This window comes from Aedes albopictus, chromosome 2 (genome assembly GCF_035046485.1).
Source record: "Aedes albopictus strain Foshan chromosome 2, AalbF5, whole genome shotgun sequence".
Classification (NCBI taxonomy): Eukaryota; Metazoa; Arthropoda; class Insecta; order Diptera; family Culicidae; genus Aedes; species Aedes albopictus.
Window position 1 is genome coordinate 511,738,153 of NC_085137.1, and position 20,040 is coordinate 511,758,192.

Sequence of the window (20,040 nt, forward strand, 5' to 3'; positions counted from 1 at the left end):
ACGAGGCTTGCCGAGTTGGGTAAGTACGACGAGTGCTGTAAAAATCGAGTTCTGCACCGAGATGCGTACAACGTTTTTTGCAATTTCATAAATTACCACTTGAGGATAGTTTTTAACAAAACTTTTTTTATCAAACTGCACACTGATGTTCATAGCCATGTTAAAAGAAAGTCTGATCATAGCAGGTTACGCTGTGCAGTTGTCACAAATTTTGAAACCTGCGTCCAGAAAGCATCAAGAAGTTGATCAAAACTGAAAACAGTGCTGTAATGGTTCATTACGCAACGCAAATCAGTGCTGTAATGAACTATTACCGCACTACTAATGTGGTGTGGGAAAGTAGGCCTTTTCCTGGTAGATTTGCGTGAGGTAAAACAGCCTATTACGATGAGAAATTGCAAAAAGAATTTTATGTAAAATGTTGGGATATAATAGGAACAGAAATTACTTATGTAATGAATGATGCTATTCAAGGCGCTATTAATCAGGATTTTGTCAAAAGCTATGTTGTTCTCATTAGAAAAAAGAATACGGATGACATCGATTCAATCAGACCTATTACGTTGACAAATTTCGATTATAAAATATTATCGCGAATTTTAAAAAATAGATTGAACGAATTAATGCCTTTGTTGCTAACGTCATCTCAGAAATGTTCAAATCCTAAAAAAAATATATTTCAAGCTGTTCTAGCAATCAGAGATAGAATTCCAATGTTCAAGTATAAACGGAAAAAAGGAATTCTTATATCGTTCGATCTTAGACGCGCATTCGATCGGGTAAATCATGAATTTCTATTCAAAACACTTGAAAAAATGAACATTAAAAAGCATTTCATTGATTTTTTGAAACATATTTTTTCAATTTCCTATTCGAAAATCTTGATGAATGGCCATTTAACGGAAGATATCAAATTAGGATGCTCTGTAAAGCAAGGGGATCCTCTTAGCATGCATTTATTTGTATTGTATTTGGAACCACTCATACAAATATTGAGGCGTGAATGCAATGGCAATCTTGATCTAGTATGTGCATATGCAGATGACATATCTGTCATAGTTGAGGATTTTTCGAAAATTGATGCAATCAAGCAAATATTTGACCATTTCTGTCTCACTTCGGGGGCAGAACTTAATTTAGCAAAAACAAAAGCAATCAAATTAGGGGCAACCAATTCAGAAAATTTACCGAATTGGATAAACGTAACTGATGAGGTAAAAATTCTAGGAATAATATTTTACAGTTCAATAAGTGACACCATAGAACAGAATTAGAAATCAGCTCTCACAAAACTTTCAAGATTTCTGTGGATGAACAAAACTAGACAATTGAATTTAATTCAAAAAATCACTTTTATAAATACATTTGCACTATCAAAAATATGGTATGTTGGATCTATCATTCCAATGCTAGCAAATACCTGTAAAAAAGTAATACAATCAATTCGACAATATCTTTGGCAAGGACATCCAACAATTGTAGCTTTTAATGATTTGACGCTACCAAAACTCAAAGGAGGTTTGAACTTACATAATCCTGATCTTAAATGCAAAGCACTTTTCCTGAATAAGCTTCATTTCGCGAGAGATGATAGTTTAATAGACCTCAACCAAATTATTGAAAATGTACCTATGAAACAATTGCCTTTTAATTTCAGTTATCTTCATAAATCGATTTTAGAACTTCGTAAAATTAGATCTGACGATTCCAATTCTTTGCTATCAGCCGCACTCTACAAAAAGATGATTGACAAATTACCATTACCGAAACCAATAAGAGATCACCCAAATCATTGCTGGGAAAGAATTTTCGAAAATACTAACAGTAAACAACTATCATCCATCCAAAGATCAGTATGCTATCTTTTTGTGCACAAAAAGATAGCATGCAAAGAATTGTTATATCGTCAGAAAAGAATCTCCTCTCCATATTGCGCTGATTGCAATAATATTAGTGAGAATCTGGAGCACATGTTTTTTGATTGCAGAAAAATAAGAATATTATGGCAGTACACACTAGCAAACATTCGTAAACTAGATACAAGAAGCTTTAGAAACAAAAGTAATGCCGATTTCCAATTCCCTGAGTTAACTTTTTTGAATAGAGTAAAACGAGACCAAACGATGAACATGTTATCAAAGTATTTAAAATATATAATTGAAACAAAGACTGAAGATAGAAGTTTAGATCATAATAAATTTAGTTTAAGGATTTGATGTAAACTATGTATTTTATAGAGCGGAAAATAAAACAAGATTTTTTTTACAAAAAAAAAAACTGGAGCTGTACTCCCAAGAATGATGAAATTCAAACCACTCAGGTTCTCTCAGGTTTGCTTACCTAGGGAATCGCGCCACTTGGGCGGTGGCTTCTATTTTCATCTGCTTGTCGCTATAACTCAGTCAAATTTGAACCAATTGACAAAATTTTTGGAATGCAGTGAGATAGGTATAGTATCTACCCGTGTACAACATTTCAAGTCAATTGGTTCAAAATTGACTGAGTTATAGTGGAAAACAGACGAATATAGAAGCCACCACCCAAGTGGAGCGATACCCTATTTCACATTCATTTAGATTTGAAAACGTGTGCTTGAACTCCGTATTGAATCGCTTACTAAATCTGTATGCAGCTCGTTGCATACATAAATGGTGGAGCCTCGTGGCCGTGCGGTTAGCGTCACCAAGCGTATAAACGTACCATGCCATGGGGTGAGGGTTCGATTCCCGCTCCGAGTGATGAAACTTTACGCAAGAAATGTTTCTTCCTCGTATCCACTGGTTCTCGTAATATGTGTCGTGTCCGTTGTCTAGTGTTAAGTTTCGTTCAGTCTGTACAGCCTCTGGCTGAAGACGGTGTCCGTGTCTTTTTTTATAAATGGTGACCATAAATGGTGAAAAAAATTGTTCTACGCCTATGGTCAAATCTCAACCGTTACGTAGTTATTGAACTTTCCATGTTTTTGATTATTATTGTCTTAACTGGCTATAACTTTAAGATGGTCACACTTTTCGCAGTTTTTTCACCCTTATTCGAAAGATTATTGAATTTTCGATCAAATGATATCTTTGAACTGGTTGGTTTAGTTAAATAACTAAGTTTTCTAGAGCAAATAGCTCAAAAGAAGTATGTTTTAAATTGTTTTTGTCAATTGTCTTTGAAAAATGCGTAATAAATTAAAATTATTTCTAAAGCAAAGTTGTGGCCCCTGTTCCATTCTACAATTTGTTCTTTGGCACCAAACTTCTAGCTCTAGTCGTTTTCTTGCAATTTCGGTTTAAATGTGCGGCACAGTGCGCAAAAAGTGCTTTTCGAGGTGTTTACCTTGACAGTTGCAAATTTATGGTCTGAAATGCGATGTTTAAATCTAAATTGCAAGAAAATGATAAGAGATAGAAGGTTTGCTGCCAATGAACGAATTGTAGAGTGAAACAGGGACCACAACTTTGCTTAAGAAATAATTTCAATTTATTACGCATTTTTCAAAGAAAATTGACAAAAACAAATTGAAACATACTTCTTTTGAGCTATTTGCTCTAGAAAATTTAGTTATTTAACTAAACCAACCAGTTCAAAGATATCATTTGATTGAAAATTCAATAATCTTTCGAATAAGGGTGAAAAAACTGCGATTAGTTTGACCATTTTAAAGTTATAGCCAGTTAAGGCAATAATAATAAAAAACATGGAAAGTTCAATAACTACGTAACGGTTGAGATTTGATCATATGCGTAGAACAATTTTTTTCACCATTTATGGTCTTCTATCACTCTTTAAAAAGTTTGCACTCACGAACCTAACACCCTGTATAAAGTATATTCGTTCATGGCCACATGGTTTACACATGCAAAATGATCTTTGGCAGAGAAAGCTTTTAATAACTGAGCATTGCTGGGACTTTGCACATAATCTTTCCAGCTCGTTATTAGTCTTGAATGCTGCTTAAGATCCAAGAAGTTTTAAAATAAACCTGATTTCACGAAAAAAATAATAAGTCTATGATGTAGTTAAAAAAAAGAAAAATCTCAAGTTTGTCCTCAACATCTGGTAACATAATCAAGTTATATTTCAGCACAAATTTTATACTATCGTTACACTCTGTTCCGTCCAGATGCAAGAGAAGAGACCGTCCATTAATGATCGATAATTTCTAAAAAAAATCTGTTAGATTACATTACGGCTTACTGCAGAAGTATCTATCTATAAAAAAAAAAATCTTATTTTTCTCTTACGTTTCCACTCTTATCCAAACTTTTTCATTCTTAAAGAATATGCTGAAAGTGTCTCGGTCAATGCAGGATCTTTTCGGAAGAGAGACAATGATGTTGCATGTTTTTTAAATTATTTTTCAACACAGTCGCAGCGACTAGCAGGACTAGCATATTTTTCCATACTTGATCAATGGCTCGCTACATCATCGAAAAGTTCCCTGTAAAAATCATTAAAAGAATCTCGGAAGGATTCACTAAAAGAGTTTGAAACCTATGGGTTATCCGAGAGAAATCAGTGAAGGAATAGTGGGAGAAATATCTGCACGAGTCCCTGAAAGCATCCTGAAGAAGCCCCCGATACTATCTTTAAATGAATCTTTAGAAGAATATCTTATAGAATTCCTGAAGGAATCCCGGAAAGAATACTGGGAGAAATAAATGAAGGAGTCTCAGTAGGGATTCGGGGAGAAGTTCCTGAGTAGAATTAATTAGGGCATCCTGGGAGAAACCCCCGAATGAAAGCCCGAGAATGTTCCCCAAGAGAATTCCGGAAAGAATCCTGGAAGGATCCAGGATGAATCGCTGAGGCAATCTTAGGAACAGTCCGTGAAAGAATCGCGGATGAAATTCCGGAAATCCCGAGAGGAGTCCCTAATGATATTTTTGAAAAAAAAAAACTCCTGCAAGAATCCTTGACATAACCCAGGAAGGACCAATCAAGGAATTTCGGAAAAAAAAATCCTGTAAGAAATACTAGGGAAAGTGTCGTAAAAACCATAAAAGAATCTCGGAAGACAACAATAACGAAATCCTAGGAGAAAAGTTTGAAGGAAAAAAGGAAAATAGAAAGAAATTCGCAAAGCAATCCTGCAATGAAAATTGGGAGGAATACTTGTAAACATTTCAGATATTTATGGAGAAATCTGTAAAGGAAACCCGTTAAGAATCATTGAAGTAATTGCTCAATTAATTATGGGAGAGATCCATAAAGAATAGAATCTCAGAAGGAAGCCCGGAAGCAATGCCAGCAGGAATCGCGGAAGAAACCCCACGAAGAATTCTGAACGATTACCTGAGAGAATCTAGGAAATTCCGAGAAGAAATCCCGGTAGAAATTGCCAAATGAGTCCTGGGCGAATCAATAGGGGAATCCCGAAAAAAAAAAACAACCAAAGGAATCACGGTGAAAATGCGAAAATGCCGGAATGAGTCTCTTAGAGAATTCCGGTAGATATCAATGAAGAAATACTGGGAGGCATTTCTGATGGAATCTCGTGGAGAAATCTCAGAAAGAATTCCGTGAAGAATTCCTTTGAAATTACTGGGAAGAACCACAGAAAAAAAACAGGGATGAATTCTTGGAAGTATTCTTGAAAGAATCGTGAGTGGAATACCTTGAGGAATTCCAGAAAAAATCCTGGAACGAATTCCTACAGAACTCTTGGGAGGAATTACTAGATGAAAGGTAGGAATCCTAGGAATAAAACATGGAGAATCATCGAAAGGAATGGCCGAATATTTTAATGAGAAAATCCTTAGGGTTTTGCCGGGGCCCGTGGCGTAGTGGCTACACGTTTGCTTCATAAGCAGATGGTCATGGGTTCGATCCCAGTCCCGGAACTTTCGTCAGTTGCTCTTTCCTCCCGAGAACAGCTGACACTGTTCTGAGCCAATGGCTCAAATGGACCCGGATACTTGGACATCGGCGAATGGCAACTTATAATGGACCCTCAATCGAACTGGAAACAGGAACAACCAACAGCCATACATCAACATCCTCGTGCTCATCATTCTACCATGATAGGGTAGAAAGTAAAAGCAGCGCAACTGCACCAGTTGGATATAGTAGAATTAGAATAGAATACATATAGGCTCTGTACAAATTGTAAGTAAAGCTTCCAATTGGAATCGCTCACGCAGTGCCCTAGTGGACAAAAGAGCTGTAAATTAGGTTAAGTGATTGAAGAATAGAATAAAAAAAAAATCCTTAGGGAGGCCTTGAAAATCTTTCCGACATCTTGGACATCTTTTCATTTATTTTGTTGGGCTGCGATATTTTGAAATTAAAATAACAACGTTCATACGTTCAACCTTACCAAAGACCCTATCTTAAAAATTTTAAGGAATGGTTAAATAAATAACTTTTATTTTAATTTGATGGATTGAAATTGTTATTAACCAAGAGTAGAGAAGTTAGGCTTAAAATGACTCTTAGGCTTAAAATGGCTCTTAAAATGACTATTTCTAATTATAGTTAAAAAGTGGTAGCGTCAAGTGATAGGGAAACTCAAACACTCTCAACATAATCAACCAAAACAGAACTCAACAACTCCACTGAAAGTAATAAAAATACGACATTCGTTTCACGTTGAAGCTGGTATGCTTTAATTTCATGTTTTAACATTTTATTCGCTTTTATTCTACTGTTTTTCCACGTGAATCGTCACAATTGGCTATATGTGAGCGAGAATGCACTCCACCAGTGAACCATACCGTGTCCGCTTCACAACAAAAAGCCACTGGGAGATTTATGTGATCGGAATGGATTCGATTGGATACTTTTTGCTTTAGATTTTTATTCCCCGTACTATTGTGCACCGCTGGCTGACTGGCTGCTGCAATCGGCTATCGACTATCTCCCATGTGGTTATTTTGAAGGTCTTCTGTTGTACATTCGTGGTTGCAGCACCGAGCACGTATCGAGAAGCCAATAAAATAAATACTAATTTATGATCTTGTCACACAGTTGGCGTCATTGTCGCAAAGCAAATCGATAGGAATTTAATAGATTTTTTATGGGACGTTTATTTATTTTTAGTGAGTAATTGATTTTACAAATCTTGACGTTCTGCTTTAGACAAAATCAATTTGAAAACATAATTTATTACCATGGATTTCAGATTCATAATGAAATCTTCGTATAAATTACTCGGAAAGTAAACCACCATTATATAGAAACTATTAGCTAGAATGGATATTCAATTTCATGAAACTCATTGGGCCAATTTCTATAAAAACCTTCTCCAAGGAGCCATCAACCGCATGCTCCTTCTATTCCTAGCCTGCCAAAATAAACCAACCCTGGCAACAGCAGTCAACAGTTCATGCCCAATCAGAGTGGGTCGCCGGGGAGCCATCAAAATCCGTCAAAACAAAGATCTCTCGCTAATCGGATGATTGACATTCGATCGGATTCCGCCGAGTGAAACCACTTCCCAAATTTATCGCAATTTCCACGCACATCAATCAAGGGTGCGCACAGTGGCTAACCGCGAGTAGGTATACCTACTCCAGCTAATCGATTGATTGTGATACTGATAGCGACCACACTGGAAAAAGGATTTTTGATACAGTTATTTGCACATAAAAATCAAAAACATAAATAAGATGAATGTAAAGTGTAGAATTAGCATTTAAGTTAAAATACACGTTAATACAAACAAAAAACAGCTGCATGCACACTTAATTTTGATTACCGAGTTCGGTAATTTTTTGACGAGATTAAAACTGCTGAGCACCGAACTCGTTCAGCAAAAATGCATTGTTTACCTTTTCCATACGATTTTGACAGTTGTTTTACTGAGCCTCAGTAAAATCGATTACCGAAACTACCGAGATCGTACTGCTGTTATAATCTCGTCAAAAAAGTACCGAACAGGTAATTCAGAAATAAGTGTGTGTAATTTTGAATTAAAAAAAAGTCGATTGTTTAATGGAAACACCATATTTTCTTAAAATTTAGTAAGAACATACGTCATTACTTATTAAAACTCATAAAAAGTGGAATTAACAAGTTAAGGCACATTTTCTTTTTATTTTTTCCCCAAATTTCATTGTTCATAGTTTAGAATAATCAAATCTTTAGATTTTTGCTTGTCGGACATGCTATGGTCCCATTTAATGCGTTTCCAACTATCACTGCCATCGACGACCGCTCTAATTTCCGTTTCTTTTTCGCTTGCTTATCTATTGTCACTTTTAGCACTGGTCCATCCATCTGCGGGGCAGCCTGCTGGGACGACGACGTATGAAGACTGTGAACAGCCGCCGGAAATAGCCCACGGGAGTGCCCGGGTCACCGTCGATGAGACCGAGGAGTTTGTGACGGCCCGTTACAGCTGTACGGCGGGCTACAGGTTGGAGGGAAAGGCGGAAATTCGATGTGATATCGATTCGGACGAGTGGCAGGTGAAGCAGCTGCCCAGATGCGTAAGTGGTGAGTATTATTGACACGCTTATTAATAGTGGTGGGTGGGTTTCTTCAATTGCAACAGGTCACAAATTAATAACAGCTCTGAGACTTAAATTTAAAACTTTGTGAAAATTATTATTATGTATTTGTTGGGGGATCGTGGTTTGTGGGTCGAGTTTACCTTGAACACAGACTTCTTCCGAAAATTCTACTTTGTATCACTTCACTATCCAAATCCAAAATTTTTCTTGAGTAGAAGTTCTTTCTTTCCACCATAAACATCACAGATTTGCACAACACCAAAATACGCAATTGAATCAGAACTCGTTTATTTTCTAAAAACTCCGCGGACGAATGTTCTACCGACTTTATTCAAAGACTTTCTGTTGGCTACTGACTATCACTATACTCTTAAGAGTTTGTGCTGTCCCAGCTTGCCCACATTTGTGTTTTTGTGTAGTCATTTATACAATAGTGTGTTTGTTTTGTGAGTGTCTCTCATAGACATTAATTTTAAATTAAAATTTGTATTGAATTTTATGTTTAAGTTCAGTACTAACAACTAACATTAGTTTTAATTACGAATTTAGAAACAGGGAAAAGTCTCCTTGAGTGTTTTTTTTTTTGCTCGAGTGAGCAAAAAATCGTCAAATTTGTGATAAAATGATGGGAGAGATAATATATTTGAAAATATATTTTTATAACGTGAGAAAACTAAAATAACCAAAAATCTAAAATGAATGAAAAGAATTCCTTCAGGACTTTCCTCGCGGATTCCTTAGTAATTTTTCTCTTGATGATTTAATGGTCATATCGGTCTTTTTCTACTCATAGTATAGTGTAGATCAAAGTGGATAATGAAATGATAGATATGATAGTATTCGCTATGGAACTAAGTAATGTTTTTTCCAGGATTTAATCGCATGGGTTCTTCTAGGAGTTCCTTCAGGGTTTTCTCCAGAGGTGTTCCCCAAGATTCTACCAGGAGTTTTTTTGAACCATCCTCCATTAATTTCAACCGGGATTTCTCAGATATTTATTCGGGGATTCCCGCAGGAATTCCTCCCGGGATCATTCCAAGAGTTCCTTCTAGAATTTCTAAAGGAATGCACTCTAAAATTTCTCCAGTAGTTTTTTTTTCTAAAATAGAAGTATTTGGGATCCCTCTAGGTTTTCTCTGGGCGTTTTTTATATGAATGCTCCAAGAATTCCGTTTGGGATTTCTCCAGGAATAATTGTTTATCAGATTTGTCTGGGAAATCCTTCCTCCAGCAACTTCTTCCGGGGTCCTCCAGTAACTCCTTCTAAATCTTCTCTAGGAGTAACTTTATGGGCTCCTCTTATAGTTTCCTCTGGGTTTTCTCCAGGATTTTCTTTTAAGATTACACCAGGAGTGACATCAGGGAAATGTCTCCAATAATTCCTCCAAATATTCCTCCAGAAATTCCTCCGGAGATTCCTGCAATATTTTTTTTCGGAAATTCCTCAGGGAAAAACTTTCGGAGATTCCTCCAGAAATGCTTCCAAAAATTCCTCCAGGAATTGCTCCGGATATTCCTCCTGTAATTCCTCCGGAGATTTCTCCAGAAATTCCTCCGAGGATTCCTCTGAAGAATCTTCCAGGAACTCGTCCGAGGATTCCTCCGGGAATTCCTGAAATAATCCACAAAGGAATTCCTGGAGGAATCTCCGGAAGAATGCCCGGAGGAATCTCTGCAGAAATTCCCGGAGAAATGTCCGGAGGAATTCCTTGAGGAATCTCCGGACGAATTCCTGGAGAATTATCCGGACGAATTCCAGGAGAATTATCCTAAGGAATCTCCGGAGGAATTATTGGAGGAATCTCCAGAGGAATCCCTGGAGGAATCTCCGGAGGAATTTTTGAAGGAATCTCCGGAGAAATTATTGGAGAAATCTCAGAAGGAATTTCTGGAGATTTGCTCCAGAAGATCCTCTGTTGATTGCTCCAGAAATACCTTCGGGGATTCTTCCTAGGGAATCTCTGGAGGAATTTCCGGAACACTCCTTGAGGAATTCCCGGGGAACTCCTACGGGAATATCCGGGAAACTCCGGAGAAATTCCTGATAATCTTCTGAAGGAAGAACTTGAGGAGAACTTCTGGATAAATTTCCGTACACTCCTGGGGGACATACTAGAGGAATTATCGGGGAACTCCTGAAAGAACTCCTTTAGGAATTTTCGAGAACTAGGACACCTCAGTTTTTTTTTTCGATAAAGCAAAACAGATTAAGAGCAATGCTGCAGATTCTCACATGATTTCCTTCTTCCAGGAAACAAACATATTCACCGAACTGAAGTTGTTTTAAAATTAACCGCTGGAAATCCGCGCTCATTGTGTTTTGCCACAGCGGCATACTTGCGCAGTGCTTCCGCATTTCATTGCCGGCCCCATTGCTTTTCCCGCTTCAAACTGATGTTGTTTTTTGAGTTCATTCCTTGTCGAATATTTGACCCTGTGTACTACAGGCCTAAGGCCCCTGTGTACTAATAGCTTAATACACACTGATGTCTTTGGTGCGAAAGAAGAAACAAGAAAGAAAGAGAAATGTCACTTTTACTCACGGAATAATACATCGACATATTATTCCGTACGGAAAATTAACAACATGACTGACAGCATCGCATGACAGTGCCATCTGTTGGCAAATCTTTCTGGCTGCGAATTACTTATCAACTGCGAACGCTTAAGTAATTTTGATTGCAAAAGTTTTACGTGACCATTACTTGTCCTATCTTTTTACACAGTACTTACCAGGTGGAAACTAGCCATAAAAGTGGACAGAGGGGGGAAAAGGAGTTGGAAATGCCCGAAAAATGTTGAACGTAATTTTTGAATGTTTTCATGAAGTGGCATCTTACCCCATGACAGGCGGCCTTTTTGCAACACTTCCGTTTCACGAAGCAGTTTTTCAAATGGTTAAAAATCGATGAAAATGCACTAGTTTAGTGAATATTTTTGCTGAAATATCAAGTAAATTTTGTCTAGTTGCTGTTACCACTTTGAATGCCTACGAAATGAGGCTATTTGTCATTGAAAACGATGAAAGTTTGAAAAATGGCATATTGCCCCACTTTCCCCTACGCTAGATTTGCTTTTGTTCTATCATATAATCCTAAAACCTTTGATGTAAATAATAAGAATTCCAAGAAATGAAGCAATGAGTGAAATCGCGAGTCAACTCATGCTTGATTTTTTCGGTGGTGAGTTTGGCGAGTCAAGAATCGCGCGTGAAACAACTCAACCATGAGATTTGAGAATTTGAGTTTTTACCAAAACTGATTTGTATCGTTATAGATTATAAATGACCGTTTCACCTAAATAAAGGATTGATGGTCCCTTTTTTTAAGGCTGTCTATATTATAATATCACGCTGCTCATAATACCAATGGTAGCATCCTACATACATACTCACGATAATCATGTGTTAAAATTGTGGAAATTCATTCGCTACTCTGGGAGTTTTTATGTCATAAAGTTTGAAAACCATGAAAAAATGTATAAAGAAGCCCCGCACTTTACGTGGCTAACTCTATACAAAAATTCAAATCACTCCGTTTGAAATTGACTTAGGGCCGATTTCTTCACCTCGGCTTAACTCGTAAGCCAGGCTTGCCCATATAGTTAAACCTGGCATAACGCCTAAGCCAGGGTGAAGAAATCGCCCCTTAGTTATAGCAGCAAGTGACCAATATAGGTACACCTGCCCAAATGGTACAAAACCCTACTATGAGTAGAAAAAGACCGATATAGCCATTAATCATCAAGTTATAAATAGAATACGGTCGATAAATCAGAATATGATGTAAGTTTCTGCGGAAATTGATTCAGCACTATCTCTAAGAAACCTCGCAGAGCTTCTTCTACGAATTTCCTTCAGGAATTTTTTCGAGACTTTCTTCAGGTTTTTGTTCTGAAGTTTATCCAATAGCTCTTCCAAGACTTGTTCCAAGATTGTTTCAAAAGTTCTTCTTAGAATTCCTTCAAGAGTTTCGCCGAGAAGTTCTTTCGAGACTATGTTTCTGCGGTCCTTCAATATTTTATTCAGTATTTATTCCAGGAATTTCGTTAAAGCTTTCACCGAGAAATTTCTTCAGGAATTTCTCCGTGAATTCCTTCAAGAGTACTTCCACATCATGTCACACCATCAGTAATTTAACAATTATTTTTACATTGCATAATTTTCATGTTTATATTGCGGGGTTTACACATACACGGGGGAGGGGTGTGTGTGGGCGGTGCTAGCCTGAGGGCGTTAAATGAACTGATGAACGGACCAAAGTTCGTGGAGTAGCCAGACTTTTGTCATGAGATAGCAACTTTTGTTGACTACCGAAGGAATTCAGGGACTTTAACTCACCCTGCTACAACAAACCATCAGGTAGATCATTTTCTTATGGAATGATTCTGCAGCCATAGGTTATCCTTGCGCTGATGGTGGGTACACTTTCATCATCATCATCATCATCATCATCATTATATTCGTACTTTTGCAATGTTTCTATCTGGTGCAACTTCTCAGAAAAAAAAAAATCAATGGAACTCCAACAGATATTATTGGTAGAACTCCTTATGGAATTGCTGTTTGCACTGCCATTGATCATCTAGACGAATTTACGGTGCTTCACCTGCGGGAATTTCCAAAGGAAATCCAATTCATCTACTGCAGAAATTCCTGCAAAAAACCTGGATGAATTCCCACTGAAACTTCTAGAGATATTTGCGGAGGAACATCCTAGAGGTCCCAATTTGATCTTCTAGAAGAATGTCCGGTGGAACACCTGTAGCAATCTCGGTGGATCTCCTAGAGGAATTCCTGGAGGAACTTCTAGAGCCATTCCCGGAAGAATTCCTTGAGTTTCCGGTGCCACTTTTAGTGGAATTCCCGGTGGAACCGTGTTGTTTTTCAAGGGAAATTTTCGATGGAACATCTGGAGGAACTTTCGGTGGAACTCCTAGGAGGAACTTCGTGTGGAATATTTTAAAGGACCATAGATTGATCTTCCAGAGGAATTCCCAGTGCAACTTCTAGAGGAACTCGTGGAGGTACAATATCCTAGAAGTCCTGATTGATCTTCGATAAGAATCTCCGATGGAGCACCTGGAGCAATTCTCGGTGGAACTCTTAGACGAATTTGTGGTTGAACTTCTAATGGAATTATCTGTGGAAGTCCTAGAGGAATTTCTGGGTTTAGAGGGCTCGGGTGATGGAATTTCTTTTGGAACTTCTTGAGGAATTCCCTGTGGCCTAGCCTGTGGCACTCCTAGAGTAATTTCTGGTGGAACACCCAATTGATCTTCTAAAGATGTAGCCGGTGAACCATCCTGGTGTAACTTCTGGAGTTGATAGTAATTTGTGTATTTTTTCAGTGATTTTGTGAGTAAATGAATGGCGATTTGATGCGGTGCTAAAACAGTGTACCCGAGAGACAGTGTGGTCCCATGGCGCCTTTGGTTAGCATCCAGGTTGGCGCCCCGCGATATTGTTAGTATGCTTAGTTTGTAGTTATTCATTTATTTCAAAATTTCTTTAAAAGTTGCACTTAGTGTTTCTAAGAAACAAATTCCCCTCGATTTTTTTGTTTTCTTTCAATGTTTTCCATTCGTTTATTTTTTTTTAGGAATTTCAATGGGAGTCACCTAACAATTTTCCGAAGTTGATTTCATCTATACGAGTATAAGTACGAACATTACATATTTATAACATAAATGTTGCTTAATTTTCTTCAGCCAAAAATTTCAGTATTTTTTGAATTTTTGTTTCTGAATTTTTCAACTGAATTTTGTTCTCAAAAATATTTAATTGAGTTTTAGAGGTTTTCAGTAATCATCAAATGATGTATTTTATAAATTTTCGGCGATAAGTTTAATAGGCTCCACCAAAATTTTCCAATAACTTCACCAAAGATGTGTTCTGAAGTTTTTTCAAAACATTTCTCAAAAGATCTGTAAGAATATGTTCAGTAATCATTAGACAAACCATGGACATGGTCGAATATCAGGAGAAATTTCTAAAGGAATCTCTACATCAGTTTTTGTTGAAATCTCTGGAAGAATTCCCGCTAGAATCATGAGAATAAATTATGGTAATATCTCTGGACGAATTCCTGTAGAAATTTCCGGAGGAATACTTGATGAAAATCCGGGAGAAAATTCAACAAAAATTTCAAATGGAGTTAATGGACTAGCTCTTGAAGGAATTGCAGGAGCTGTTCGTGAAGAAATACTTGATGGAATGTTAGAATATGTAGAAAATCACTTTTGGAGGAATTTCTGAAAGAAAACTTGGAAAGAATCCCTGAAAAGGTTTCTCGAGGAATCTTTGGGGGATTGAAAAAAATCCCTAAAAGATTTTATGAAGAAATCTCTGAAAGAAGTTCTGAAAGAATCCACGGAAAGCTTCCAAAATAAACCGTAAGAAAATTTTTGGATGGAATCAATGGCAGATTTTCCAACGAAATACCTGGAGAAATTTCTGAATGAATTCCAAATTTATGATTTTCTGGAGTAGTTGATAACGAAATTTATGGGAGGTTTTCTACCGGAGTTCTACCAGAAATATATTGAGCAATCCCTAGTGACCATGGAATAATTTCGGAAGGTATCAATGAAAGTTTTTCTGATCGATGTGCTAGATTTTTTTACTAAGGAATATACACCGTGTCCAATAAGTTCTCATACAAAATCAAATTGAATTAATTTCACATCTGTAATTAGGATTTTCAAAGTAAATTTATTTATTGAAAGGCCAACTAACACTGATCAAATACAGCATATGTTTTGGAATTAACTGTCCTTTATCCTTCTCTACTAATCGCTTATGTGTCGTAAGTCCATTTCAGCTGGCACGCACGCCATTTCATTGGTATTTCGTCTTATTTTAACGAGTAATGGTTTTACGTTGAAACAAATAAGGTTCCTGCCCTCACCATTGCTAGTAGCAACTATGACCAGAAGAGAAAAAGATATAAGATCCTGTATGGGTGAAGCATGAAGCCTTTTTGTTTTGTACAAAATAACACATAAATTAAACATAAATGGCCATTCACCTGTTTTAATGATATTTGATGTGTTAAAGAAGCATGGATTCATTTTGTATTGTTCTTTTACACACTTATCACTTCTAAACATGCTTGTATTCCTATTGTGGTAAATTTAGTCCAAAATTTACGTTTTATGATGATTATGTTTAATAAAACGATCATTTTCAAGGAAATCAGCCAAAGTTGAGCTAACTTGCAATTTTTTAACCATATCATCACTAAAATTGTATTGTTTTAGCCTTAGTATATCCATTTGGTACAATACATGAGATATTTAACCTTAATGACTCTTTTTAACAACCGTAGCATGAAAAACTTTTCGAACATTTTTCTTGCGTGCCGGAGAACAAGAATTTTAGGAAACGGAAGTGTATTTCTAGGCTTATAAAAACAAATAGAAAATAATGTTATTTTAATCCGTATGCTTCATTTAATCAGCATTATGTGGCCCTTCAATACAAGCATTCATTTCGAAAATATGAATCACAGATGTGAAATAGAATTTTCTAAATTTGTATTTTGTATGAGAACTTATTGGACACGGTGTAAATGACTTTCTGAAGGAAACTTTGGTTGAATTTCTAAAGAATTCCATAGAAGACTGGAAGAATTTTCATAAAGAATTCTTGGGATTTCTAACGGAACCTATGCACTATTTTCCAGAAGGAATTCATGGAGGAATTACTGACAAAAACTATTAAAGGGTTTCGAGGCACCTAATCCTTAAAGATATTTTTGCAGAAATCACTATAGGATTTCCAAAGAAAATTTTGGGACTCAAGAAATTATGGAAGATTATTCAATAAAATCCTTGGAAAAATATCGGGAAGAATCCTTTGAGTAGTTTCTGAATAAACTACTCAAAGGATAGATATCTTCCTAAAAGCCTCTGTTGCGTATCCTGAAAACTAAATATTTATAGCAATGAATTATAGAATTATTTATTACATATACATAAACACAATTACTTTAGGCTCCCCTTAAAATTACTTACTTTGTTCAACCTCACACATACACTGAAGCTTTGTAAAGATAAAATGAAATTAAAGCCAACTAGTTCAGTTATCACCAAGCATTTGCCGTGTTCGGTCGTTCGTGAATGCCTCCGAAATTCCCATCACGCTGCAAGGTCTTCCACAGTTCGCCACATCAATTGTTGGTCCAGAGCAGGCCTCTAATCATTTTTCGTATAAATATACAACATAGTTTTGGTGCCGAAACCCGGGAACGTATCCCGAAGAGTGTGAATTCGGAGAAATCGACCGTAATTAGTGTTGAACGTATATCGACCACGTGGCCGCTGAAATCGTTAGCGTGTGCCACACCGGCATTTTGTTCTCATTGTGAATTGCGAGTTGCCGATTGCGGTGAATAGAAACGTGTTCCTAATCCGCCATTGCCGCAGGAGTGTGACATCCATTCGACTGAATTATCGTGCCGCCAACGTTAATTGAGTTCGCTGTGGTATTCACGAAACGGAGGATTATCGCTATCGTCGCCATCACGGGTCCGTCAAGTAACAACCAGGACGTTGTGGTCGTCGGAGGTTATACAGCAGGTTAAGTACGCTGTGAGCAGGTGGGTGCACGTTTTTATCTATTGTTATTTGGTTAAAATGGCGACCTCAACTCGAACAAAGAAGGCTAAGCAACTAAAACAATTGCAAGCTAAACGTGCATATATTGTTGGATCTATCAACTTGATCCGCGAATTTGATGATGATTTTGATGAGACGAAGTCGGCCGAAATTCCGTTTCGTCTCGAACGATTGGACAAACTGATGGAAGATTTGGAAAAGGTAGAGACTGACCTGGATTCACATCGTCTTGGTGATCCAGTCTTCTCCGAAAGTCGCGCTGAAATGCAAACGCTGTATTTCAGATTAAAGGGTTCTTTGTCAAGCAAACGAACCGTTATTCCACAAGCTATTCCACCCGCTCACGTACACGAGGCAGTTCCCACTGTTGCATCTGGAGTGCGTCTACCGGAATTAAGGCTTCCTGAGTTTGATGGGAGACCTGAGGACTGGTCAGCATTTCATGACCTCTTTCGAGCAATGATTCACGACAACACTTCACTGTCTGCCATTCAAAAGCTGCATTACCTTCGTGCTACACTGAAGGGGGACGCAGCTCGCGTTATTTGTTCATTTCCGATCACGTCGGCCAGTTATCCCATTGCCTGGAAAATGATTTGCGATCGCTACGAAGACAAACACCTTTTGATCAAACAACACATTTCTGCATTGTTCTCGATCGCGCCTATGAGAGTGGAATCAGCAGCGGGTTTGTCAGATTTAGCTGATGAATTCGAAAAGCACGTGAAGATTTTGGATTCGTTGGAGACGAAGGCGCAACATTGGGACTCTGTGTTGGTGGAGCTTCTGTTTACAGAATGGACATCGACACGCAGAAATTGTGGGAAAACCAACGAGATAAAACTGTACGTCCGTCATACGACAACCTGCTACAATTTGCTCATGAACATTCTCGAACACTACTATCACTAAAGCTCTCCCAAACCGCTATTTCTCTATCGGAGATCAAATCTCCTAAATCTCGATCGGTTACCTCTCACTCAGCATCTGAGTCCACGCCGAGATGTGCCGGTTGCAAGCAACCTCATTTTCTATTCCAATGCGAATCGTTCCGGGCCCAGACGCCCCAGCAACGCTTTGACTTCGTCAGAAGAAGCAATCTTTGCACAAACTGCTTGAAGTCATCACATCTGGCTAAGAACTGTACTGGCGGATCGTGTAAATATTGCCAAAGAAAACATCACACACTACTTCACCTTCCTCTCTCACCCACGTTGATTGCAATGGAAGCTCCACCACACACCCAACCCGAAGACATCCCGGTGGACCAGCAGCACCTGCAGGTCGAAACTACTCAAAGGCCGTCGCATTCTCCTTACGTTGCTCTCTTAAGCGACACCGCGGTCGCTTCGGTTGGTCGTTCGATATCGTTACCGCCGCCGTCGGTTTCTTCGTCCCTCCCTGCTTCGTCGGGTACAATTACATCTCCGTCCAATATCTACCAAACAGGCTCGCCTACATGTGATTCAACAGTGATGCTCTTTACTGCACTCGTTAAAGTTCGAGACAGTTTTGGGAAATGCCAACTCGCTCGCGTGCTTCTGGATAGTGGCTCGCAGTCAAATTTTGTGTCGGAATCATTGTGCCAGCGTCTTTCATTGAATCGTACGAAGATAAATGTACCGGTCAGTGGCATAGGCCAGTCTCAAGTCAATGTTCGGTACATGGTAACAGTGCAATTCTCCTCTCGCTTCGATGACCAAGAGTATTTCCTAGAGTGTTTGGTGCTGCCCAGATTGACCGTGAGTCTGCCAACAAGTACCGTGGACATCAACACCTGGAAAATCCCCAAGAACTTGCCGCTTGCAGACCCACAATTCAATGTTAGCCATGGCGTTGACATCATCGTTGGCGCAGAGCTTTTTGCGATCCTCCTACAAGCCGAGCAAATAAGTTTTAACGACCACCTTCCAGTTCTGCACAAGACCAGCCTAGGGTATGTAATTGCCGGACGAGTACCCACCAACACGCCAGCTCCAGTCGCTTGTCTGGTCTCCACTCTCGACAGTCTGGATGCTAAAGTCAAGAAATTCTGGGAAATTGAAGATTTTGACCATGGCAAGGCGCTTACTGTCGAGGAGACGCGTTGTGAGGAACATTTCGCAAAGACACACTACCGTAATGCTCATGGACGATACGTGGTGCGTCTACCGGTTCGCCAGGAACTGCTTCCCTTGATTGGAGATACATGGAGTAGAGCTGCTCGGCGATTTACAGCAGTGGAGAAACGTTTCCGCACAGATGAAGCTCTCCGCGCAAACTACCAGGAATTCATGGACGAATATGAATTGCTTGGGCACATGGAGGAGGTGAAGGCTAGTGACGTGATGCCCCAGTTCATTCTGCCGCATCATGCAATACACCGTCCTGATTCGTCGACTACAAAAATCAGGGTAGTATTTGACGGCTCAGCAAAAAGTTCTAACAACATGTCTCTCAATGATATGCTTCTTTGCGGACCGACCGTGCAACCGCACCTGCAGACCGTTCTACTGAACTTTCGCTTACATCGCTATGTTATGAAGGCAGACATAGAGAAAATGTTCCGTCAAGTACTAATTGATCCATCCGACCGCGCACTTCAACAGATTTTGTGGCGTAAAAATGAAACCGAACCGTTAACAACATATCAGTTGAATACGGTAACATATGGTACATCTTGCGCTCCATATTTGGCCACCAGGGCGCTCAACCAATTAGCAGTAGACGATGGTGATTTGTTCCCATTGGCTGCACCAGTGGTGAAGGAAGACTTTTATGTGGACGACGCGCTTACGGGTGCTAACACCATAGGGGAGTTGGTAGAAAAAAATCGGCAGCTTACATGTCTGTTGGAAAGGGGTGGTTTCCTGCTTCGTAAATGGAGTGCCAATCATCCGGAAATTCTCCAACATGTTCCAGAGGAGCTCAAGGAGACAACTACGGAATTGGAGCTAGACAGTTCAACCACAATAAAAACTTTAGGTCTACTATGGTT

The 20,040-nt window shown here is 38.6% G+C and overlaps 2 protein-coding genes across 4 annotated transcripts in view; both read left to right on the top strand.

Moving 5' to 3' along the window:
- The window catches only part of LOC134288741 (uncharacterized), a 531,602-nt gene that overhangs the window by 369,653 nt on the left and 141,909 nt on the right, over positions 1-20,040 (top strand). The gene's annotated exons all lie outside the window — the stretch shown is intronic.
- The window catches only part of LOC109404745 (fibrillin-3), a 375,815-nt gene that overhangs the window by 52,855 nt on the left and 302,920 nt on the right, over positions 1-20,040 (top strand). For all 3 annotated transcript variants that reach the window (XM_062854530.1, XM_062854531.1, XM_029870275.2), the window contains exon 2: positions 8,194-8,427. In XM_062854530.1, the coding sequence (XP_062710514.1) occupies positions 8,194-8,427 (234 nt within the window). The remainder of the gene's footprint in view (positions 1-8,193; positions 8,428-20,040) is intronic.